Genomic DNA, 9255 nt, shown 5'->3' with positions numbered 1-9255 from the left:
TCGGCATTCCCCCGGAGGAGCTGGAGGAAGTGTCTGGAGAGAGGGAAGTCTGGGCATCTTTGCTTAGACTGCTGCCCCCGCTACCCGGTCCCGGATAAGCGGAGGAAAAGGGATGGATGGATGGATGGATGGATAAGCCAATCCAGTATGTTTTTTTTTTATGACTGTTCAGTGGAAAAAAAATAATACAGTACCTTATCTAAAATGTATTTTTGCCATTAAATTTGATAGGTGTGGTCAACAAAACAATTTCTTATTGTTTTGTTGCAGAAACCCAAAGCAGCAGTTGACGCTAACTAGATTGTAGGTAGACAAGTCAAGCTTAATACCACAAATGGACACGTTCATTGACCAACTTTAAAGTCACCAAAACAGAGTTTAACCCATCAAAATGGACAAAAAAATCACCACTCAAACTCTTCACTTAATAGCTACATTAATTTTGAAAAACAGAATCTCCTACAACTTGGCTGGATTTCTAAACAATGCCTCAAGATTTTCTCAAATGATTGCCTGTCTTATGGTGGCATATGGGAAATATGTGATGCTGTGAACATATTTTTCAGTGCTTTTCACATTCCCAGTTTGCAGGGTGTGAACAAGCAAACAGTGAATGCGAAGTGAAAAGACCTATTACCTTGTTTTCTCTCCACTGTAAGCCTAATAGAGCAAGCAAAACGTTCTCTTTTCTTCACAGAGTGGGAACTGACAATAGCATTTATGAACTCCACACTCTTTTGTTGCATGAAAAACAATGTTATTTCTAAAGCTACTTTATCACATCCTGTCTGAACATAAATGTGAGCAGGTGTTAAATAGGCTTTCTGTGTTCTTCATGCAAAAAGCTCCTGACCTTTCTGGTTTCTCATTCCATAATTGTTATTGTTCTTTCTACAAGGGTATTTGTTTAATAAGCATGGCCACTTGCTGCTAAAACTAAGGAGTTTTAAATTAGATGGATAGCATAATGACCAAAAGAGAAAAGTACACCTGATTTTGTCAGCTATGTTATGCTTGAAAGCCTCATATATTTCTAATGCATTACACGTAAGACTTCTTTAGTGTGTAGGGGGCACAAAACTCAAATCAGTTTTTTGGGTTCCTCCATACAGTTGGGTAGTCAGGCTATCACGCTGCCATTTGGTGTCTTCACACCACAAAGTCCCAGTGCTCGCTGGAGCCATTGAGTTTCCATTACCACAAATCTATTTCACTCATTTAAAATTAATGGCTGTGAACTTTCCTGACCTCAGAGATAAGCCAGGCCGAGTTTTTTTCTTTAGAACACCTTGAGGATTAGGTTTTCCTCTCCTTACCAATCAATCACCAAGTAGATGTAGTTTCATCACTGTTCACTGGAAAGTGGTTTCTTCATTAGTTTGATATTTATTCAAACTTCTTCAACATTAATTTTTAATAATGCATGTACTATAGCAATGGCCTCAGCAAATATGCAGTGATTGACCAGAATCAAAATGTATTTATTGATTTAAATGTATTTATTCTGTGTGAATAACCTAGGCTACATTTATCATGTTCTTAAATATACAGGTATATTATTTTCCATTTTGTGGGAGCTGGATGGAAAGTTAGGCAATATCAGCCCTCATGAAATGAAATTATCCACATTTGAGCACCAGCATTTGTCCAGTGTTTTCAGTGCTAAGTGTACAGAGTCTACCAGATGGTACTGTAAACACTCCAGATGTAAAATTTCACTCATAAAAAGGGCCCTCCGTGCATTATGCTGCACTCATTTAAGCTGAGCAGTATTACTTTTACGCATTCTGGCTGCTCTTAGACACCATGAAAATGCAGGCCTATCTATTCACAGTGATGAGATGCACAAAGCAGTGTATTCATCCACCACCCATGACTTGGTGACTAGTGAGAAGGGGTGAGGATTGGGGTTGTCGGGGACATTACCCTGGGACCGTTTTTTTTCCTGATCCCTGAGGACACAGCCATTGGTGGTGCAAGGAGGCAGCCTTATCAGCATGAGAGCACCCAGGGCTCTAATCGGCGGGTCCCAGAGACAGCCAGAGGTAAAGGGAGACTGGGTGAGTGAGCAGCATCCACGGAGAGAGAAAAAAAGGAAGCGGGAGAAAGGGGGGTAAAAGGCAATGTTTATACCTCTTAAGTTACATCAAATGGCAGCTGCTTTACAGTTCAGTGCATAAGTGAGTCGAAATACTTCTGGCAAGAAGAGACAAGTGCAGATTGTGTCCCAAGGCACATTGTTGATGATGAAATATAGAGACTTTGCAGTTGCATCACAAGTCTCTTAGCAGTGACAGCAGGTGACATCTTGAAAGCATTGTGACGAAAAGGTTACAAGCAAAAAAAACCAAAAAAAAAAACAACACAACAAAAAGACCCGAGAAGACGGTGATGGTCTGAGTCAGGGTCAGTTAAAACTGTCTTCATGTTAATGCTGTTGAGTAACCTGACCTTCAGTTGACTTTGCTCTATTAAACCCTGTTCTCTTTAGTCATAGCTTTCTTACCTTGCCTTCTTGAGGCAGTTCAGAAATTTGAGGAAGTTCTTAAAAATTCAAACCACAATCACGCAACTAGACCCACACTTTCCACTCCTATTCTATAATAATGTTACTTAACCTTTTCTGCCTACTTTCTTACACTTTCAAAGTCAAGTTGAGACCAAAAGTCAGAAAAGATTTGTTACTGTTCATACAGTACTGGAAATTAAAAAAGCCCTAACTCTTAATCGGACTTCAGAGTTTTGGAGGACACAAAGAAGTAAATGTTTTTTTTTTGTTTATCTAGTTAGTGTTGCAGGTAAAGTAGTTTGATCCCCTGCTGCCAGTATATTTTGGGAGCTCTTCATGAGTTTGTAATACAATGCAATGAGGAAGTGCTACAGGCAGTAAATAATAGATTCGTATTTTATCAAAAAGCTTTGATGCCTCCAGAATCCAGGTATGGTTGTAACCCCAGAGCTCACTGTGATAGAACACATAGTCTTCCATTCTCCACACCTGATTTACTGCTGTTTAAAAGAAAGACAATAGGATTGGTGCTATTGAAAATTAGTTTTTAATGTGCCACACTCATCATGTCCAATTTCATGCCCCTTAGGCAGCTGATCACAGATTTAATCAACATGTTATTGCTTGCTATACTTAAACCAACTGCAGGGAGGGCCTCTCTGTGTGCGTGTTTGTGTATGCTGGTAGGAGTGTGAAGGGGACACGGTGTTGGCGTGTGTTTGTGGGATCGAGGAGTGAACGAGAGAGGTTGTCAACATGTTCATCCATCCCAGCAACGTCCCCCTTTGATAGTCATTGAATGTATGTTCCAGGTCATTAACCAAGAGCTATGTTTGAAGATGACATGCTTGGAAGCTTGTGGTCCTGCTGTGTTGAAGGAAACCGTTGTTATTATTTTGTTTCTAGCAAAGAAGAGAGTGTCCGGGCTTCCTTCACCCGATGAATACAGATGAAAGCAGGGCTGCTGTGTCTGTTTTCTAGTCCATTTTCATAGTGCCTGGGACCTTTTTAGTATTTTGTTACTATGTGAGCTTGACTTATTTTTTAAAGCATGTTTAGTTGCTGCTGACTATTAAACATATGCTCACAATAAAACATTGTTTTAAAGCCAATGTTTAAGTGGTATTTAGATGCACTAGTAGTGTGTATTATGCATTAAAAGGTTTTTTATGTCTATGTAGTATAGTCACATACATAGTAAATATAATTGCTTGTTTCAGATGCACATTATACAAAAACAGATCTAGGCCTTGTCTAGTAGACCAAAATTTAGGTTAACTCCTATATCCTGTGTGATCATGACAGTGGCGAGCTGTAGTACCTCAACTCTCCTTGGATACATTTCCTGCAGGTATAGAGAGCAGCGTTATTGTCATTTTATCATAAAATGGATTCAAATCCAGACCTTCATTTAGACCTTTAGGTTCTCTGTTCTCATTCATTGGCAGTGTATCTTTACTGTACTGAATTTCAGTGAGGGATGTGTACTGTTAATCTATAGTCTTTAAACTAAGAATATTTATTATATTTACAAGCTTTAGATAGTTTATATGGAATTTCACCATAAAATATACATTTAGTGCACTAGGAAATAGAAGTTTTATTTTTATTTTATTGTCATTGTAACACGTACACGTGTTTGGAGACGAGGGCCCCGGGCCGCTGCGTGCATACACGGCGCCATCACGGGCAATTTGGGGGTTCAGTGTCTTGCCCAAGGACACTTTGACATGTGGACTGCAGGCACCGAGATTCGAACCTTCAACCTTCTGGTTGGGAGACGACTGCTCTACCCACCGCACCACTGTCGCCCCACTGCCAAAAAATCTGTTCTTATTTTTTCTGTTATTTATGGGCAAACGTGTCTCTTTAAAATGGCAATTTCATCTTAAGATAAGCTGGAGATTTGCTTACAATATGTTTTGTGTTCTGTTTTTTTATCTTTCCATGCTTCATTGTTGCTGATGATGACTGTTTTCTGACCCTTCCTCCTATGCCTGGCAAGACTTTAATACTGGTCTTGACCACTGCTGACCATAAAGAGACTATAAGAAGTTGCCAGGCAAAAGAGTGAGTACAGAGAAAGAGGAAGAGGCACAAAGTCAGACAACTGGAGCCAGAAAAAGTAGTGGCAGTGTTTATCTTGAACCACTTAGCTCCCTGGCTGTGAGTCAAATGTAGAGAGAGACATTGGGAGGTAGTGGAGGCCTTCATTAAATGCAGCTCAGGCCCTGGTGCAACCCTGGTTAATGTCCCTATCATCTCTGGAGTGGTCCAGCGTCTAGCTCTCTGTCCAAATGACTCATGTTTAATGCATCTCTGCAGTCCTTGTCATTTAACCTCACCTCTGGAGGTTGTGGGTCGGGGTGGGATAGCAAAGGCTCCCATAAGACCCATAAGGGGCAAAGTGGTGATGGTGTTATTCTTCACCCACTCTCCATTTACTTAACATGGGGAGAGCTGCTCTATGTCTTGCCCATTGCTGTTATCTCCCCAAAGCAAAACCCCCTCACACTATCACACTTCATGAATCTGAACTCAAGGGTGGTCTGAGCTGACTATGCGACTCTCTGAAGTACTTTGTTATTCTGCTTCCTGTGCGCTATAGCTGAATGCTTAAGCAGAGACCCCCACTTTCCAGGTAAGACTGGAAGCTGTCAAACTCCATTAACCATTTGTCAAACAGATGTTGCTGGAGCTGAGAGTTTCTGTCTGAGATTTTCTAAAACTGTATTCCTATTGCTTGCATTTGAATTTGCCATGGTCGTTAAACACAAAACCGTTTGAAATAAACGCAGTAGCTTTGAAATGAATATCATTTTTGTTTACAGAGTGGTTGGATGACACATCATACAAACTTGTTTGAAACAGACTGAGGCTTTTAAGCTTGCGGATATACATGTCCAGGGATTTAGGAAAAGCAAATGAGCAATGATTCCGCAAGATGCATCTTTTCCATAAACAGGACTGTGTAACAGGATCTAAAAGAGCTGAAATTCTTCTCTTGTTTCACTTGATCTTCACGCTGCATTTTACTCCGATTTTCTCTGCTTTCATGCTACGATTTCCTCCCTCTCACTCTCCTTTACCCTCACTTGTACTTAACACCCACTCAGTCTCTGCTTGTCTTTCTTGCTCTGGATAATGGTAATTAGAATATCGCCATGTTTGAAATTTGGCAAAGGTTGAAGAGGAAATAGGTTTTCTAATCAAAAGCTGCCTCATAGCTGGAATCCTGATGCTTACTTGGCTGTAACATGTTCTTCAATGATGGTGGCCCAAATGGATGCCAGACTGTATACTGACAGCCAGTGCCACATTTTCCCTGTGGTGTTGGATATTATACTGATATTGTAAATGAGACAAACTTTTTTTTTTGGTCAGTTTTCATTTATTTAATTGTTTGTGTCGTGCTTCAATTATTTACTGTATATGGATTGTATAATCCATATACAGTACAGTAGTTTACTGTATAATGGATACAGTGTCTGAAAAAAATTACACCATAGACAAAAGTGTGAGATTGCCAGGTAACCAGCAGAGAGAACCAGAAGTCCCTGCTCTCAAACAAGAAACAGTCTGGCATATAACCCCTCATAGAAACACAATAAACCAATTTTTATTTTTTTAAATCAAGCTATATATATATATATCAACTGGGAGGTGCTTGTAGATGGCTTTAAACAAATCAAGACTAGCTAAAACTAGCCAAATACATATCTATATGTATAAGAATATTAGCACAATATGTACAATATCTTTCTCTTCCCTTGCTTGCAATCTACAGCATTCTGGTATTAACCTCAAAAATGATACTGATCAAAACCTATTTGTAGCCAAATGCATTTGCCTTTGGAGTTGACACCTTAGATTTAACATTCAATAACTGGGTGTTTCTTAAATCAACTGTGGTCTTTTAATGATTTTCATTTGGAAGAGGGGTACAGCATATGCAACTTTTTCTTTGCCTTCTCCAGTACTGTAAAAGCATGCACCTCTGCAATGTGGCTTTGAATGTTAACCTCTTTTTCTGTTTTGTCCCCTCCCTCTACCCTTCCTTCTCTCGTCCTTCTCCGACACAGGAGCTGCACAGTACCCAGGTAAGCCATCCCTGCATATCTTTTCCTTCTCCTCAACACATCCTCTAACCATATTCCAGCTTCTGTCTTTTTAAAGACATGCTTCCTCTCCTCATCTAGTTTATCGCATACAACCAATGAGCAATCCATCTCAGTCTAAATTTCTCTCCTCCTACCTCACATTTAGATTTCTGTCTCACTCCTACATTCTCCACAGTCAATTTCTTCTGAAACTCATGCTGTTGTTATTGCTGCTGACTGATACTGTACATCTTCAATTGTTTACCAGTGTTTTAAATACCAAAAGATATAGCATCCTGATGTAGGCTAGACCACTGTGCTGCTCACAGTGTCAGTGCACTTTAGTGGTTCCTGTCAAACTCAGAAAGGGTCAAAAGCATTGAAAATCCATGCAGTAGTTCTGTCTGGATGACTGTCAAAGAGCTGTTCTTGGATGAACCTTTTTGATCTCTCTTTTTTCTTTATTAATATTATTTTGTATTATTTTTTTGTATTATTTATAATTATTTTGTAGACTCTGCTAACTCTAGCAACAATAACTTAACCATATGTTCTACTCAGCTCCTTTGTTTATTCAACCCCCTGTGTGTACTGTACAAACATCCATCCATCATCTATACCACTTATAGAGGGCCCCGGGAGTGTGTGTGTGTGTGTGTGTGTGTGTATGTGTGGGGGGCGGGGGAGGGCTTGTTTATATGGTATACTTTGCATGACCAACAAATATTATCAAAAGCAAATCAGAAAACATTTTTTAAACCTAGTCAGAATAGATAACCCAACAACAAAAAAAGTATGCTGTATAAATTGTCATGGTGCATCTTTAAGTGCCGTCGCTCCCCACTCTCCCCTACAAGCCTTTTAATCCAATTAGCATTGCCAGCACTCGTTATTTATATGTACATGAATTAGAATTGGACAGCAAGAGATTTTCCCTTGGGTCTGATTGGATGGAGCCCAGTCCTTCACAGGCCTGTTCTCGGTCACAGACTTATGCTGTTGCCACAAAGTAGCGGTGGTCTCTGCAGCTGGTTGCCAACAAAGCAGTGACCAAAACTTACACCAGCATGCGTTGCCAATGACAATCATCACTGGCAGCGCATAGATTTTAATATGACCAAATCATTTCATACTCTACTCAGCAGTGAAATACTCACACCATATTGTCTCATTTTCTCAGTGTTTTATAAAACTGTCAAGACGAAAGAAATGTGACAGGTTCAAATTGGGACACTAATAAGCTGTCTTCTCAGGGTTCAGGTTTAGATCTGTGTTTCTGTTGCATTCTATTGCGTTGGACTGAAATAGTGCCAGATTTGTGTGTAAGCTGCCAAATGTGCCTCTCTTGCCCTTTTGAACTATTTGCCAGTGATTGAAGTACTTCAGAGAGGTTGGAAAAGTCATGTTGCAATATTGGCGCATAATCCTTCAAAGGTTTTAAATACAATATGCTTCAAATTAATTTTTAGGAATTTTCAAAAGTTGGATTCATTATCGATGTCATTTTTAGTCCAGTCAAGCAGATTTCAATGTTTACAGTTATTACTCTGAAGAGTTGTTAGTCTGCAAAGTCACTTTAACATTTAATTTGTTAATTATACACTTATAGTTAATTATGAGCCAATTAAAAAACTAATTAAACATTCCAGATGGCTTCTTTTGGCTTAAACAAATAGAAATGAACCCTAGGTTTGCATTTTGATTATTCTTTATATGTTCACACTTTGGAATATGAGCCCTCCTTGTATACCAATGAATTTCAATAACTCTTACAATAACTGCTGTATTGTTGAGTAAATATCAAAGTGTTGTAGTGAGATGTTTCCCTGTTCTTCACCATATTTTCTCAAATCTCTGGAACTCTTCTGGAGGCGTGAATAGCATTCTTCTGAAAGGCACCTCCTCATTTGTTGTTCAGATCATTGGTGGTGGAGAGCTGCTAGATTACCCACCAGACAAAGCAGGCAAATATCTTTTGAGTTTTGAGTGTTGGTAAATGGTCTTATACTTGTATAGTGCATTTGTACACATTAATGCACACTTCAAGTACTTTAGACTATTTCCCATTTACCCATGTGCACACACATACAGTATACTCACACCTTTGCACACTGGTGTCATCACTGGGAGCAACTAGGGGTTCAGTGTCTTGCTCAGTGACACTTTGACATGTGGAGTGGCGAAGCCAGTTATTGTACCGCCAACCCCCCATTTAGGAGATGACCTGCTCTACCTCCTGAGCACATACAGTACGTGCCCTGATTTCGGGGTGGCTGTGGCTCAGGAGGTAGAGCTGCCGTCCCCTAACCGGAAGGTCCACATGTTGAAGTGTTCTTGGGCAAGAGATTTAACTCCAAGTTGCTCCCAATGGCCAGAGAAGCACCCTGCAGGGACAGTGCCACCATCAGCGTGTGTGTGCACGTTGGTGGCGCAGATGGCTTCCTCAGTTCTGTACCCAAGACAGATTCCTTGTGTGTAATATACAGTGGGTACGGAAAGTATTCAGACCCCCTTAAATTTTTCACTCTTTGTTATATTGCAGCCATATGCTAAAATCATTTAAGTTCATTTTTTCCTCATTAATGTACACACAGCACCCCATATTGACAGAAAAACACAGAATTTTTGACATTTTTGCAGATTTAT

At 39.8% G+C, this 9255-nt stretch overlaps 1 protein-coding gene across 4 annotated transcripts in view; it reads left to right on the top strand.

The window, feature by feature from the left end:
* The window catches only part of cadm1a (cell adhesion molecule 1a), a 340724-nt gene that overhangs the window by 225479 nt on the left and 105990 nt on the right, over positions 1–9255 (top strand). For 3 of the 4 annotated variants that reach the window (XM_020598432.1, XM_020598430.1, XM_020598431.1), the window contains exon 2: positions 6592–6609. The exons of the other annotated variant lie outside the window; for it this stretch is intronic. In XM_020598432.1, coding sequence (XP_020454088.1) covers positions 6592–6609 — 18 coding nt within the window. The remainder of the gene's footprint in view (positions 1–6591; positions 6610–9255) is intronic. 4 annotated transcript variants of the gene reach the window in all.

The sequence above is a fragment of the Monopterus albus genome, unplaced genomic scaffold (assembly GCF_001952655.1).
Source record: "Monopterus albus unplaced genomic scaffold, M_albus_1.0 scaffold38.1, whole genome shotgun sequence".
Taxonomy (NCBI): domain Eukaryota; kingdom Metazoa; phylum Chordata; class Actinopteri; order Synbranchiformes; family Synbranchidae; genus Monopterus; species Monopterus albus.
The sequence above is the reverse complement of the archived record's forward strand: the minus strand, read 5'-3'. Positions and strand labels throughout refer to the sequence as shown.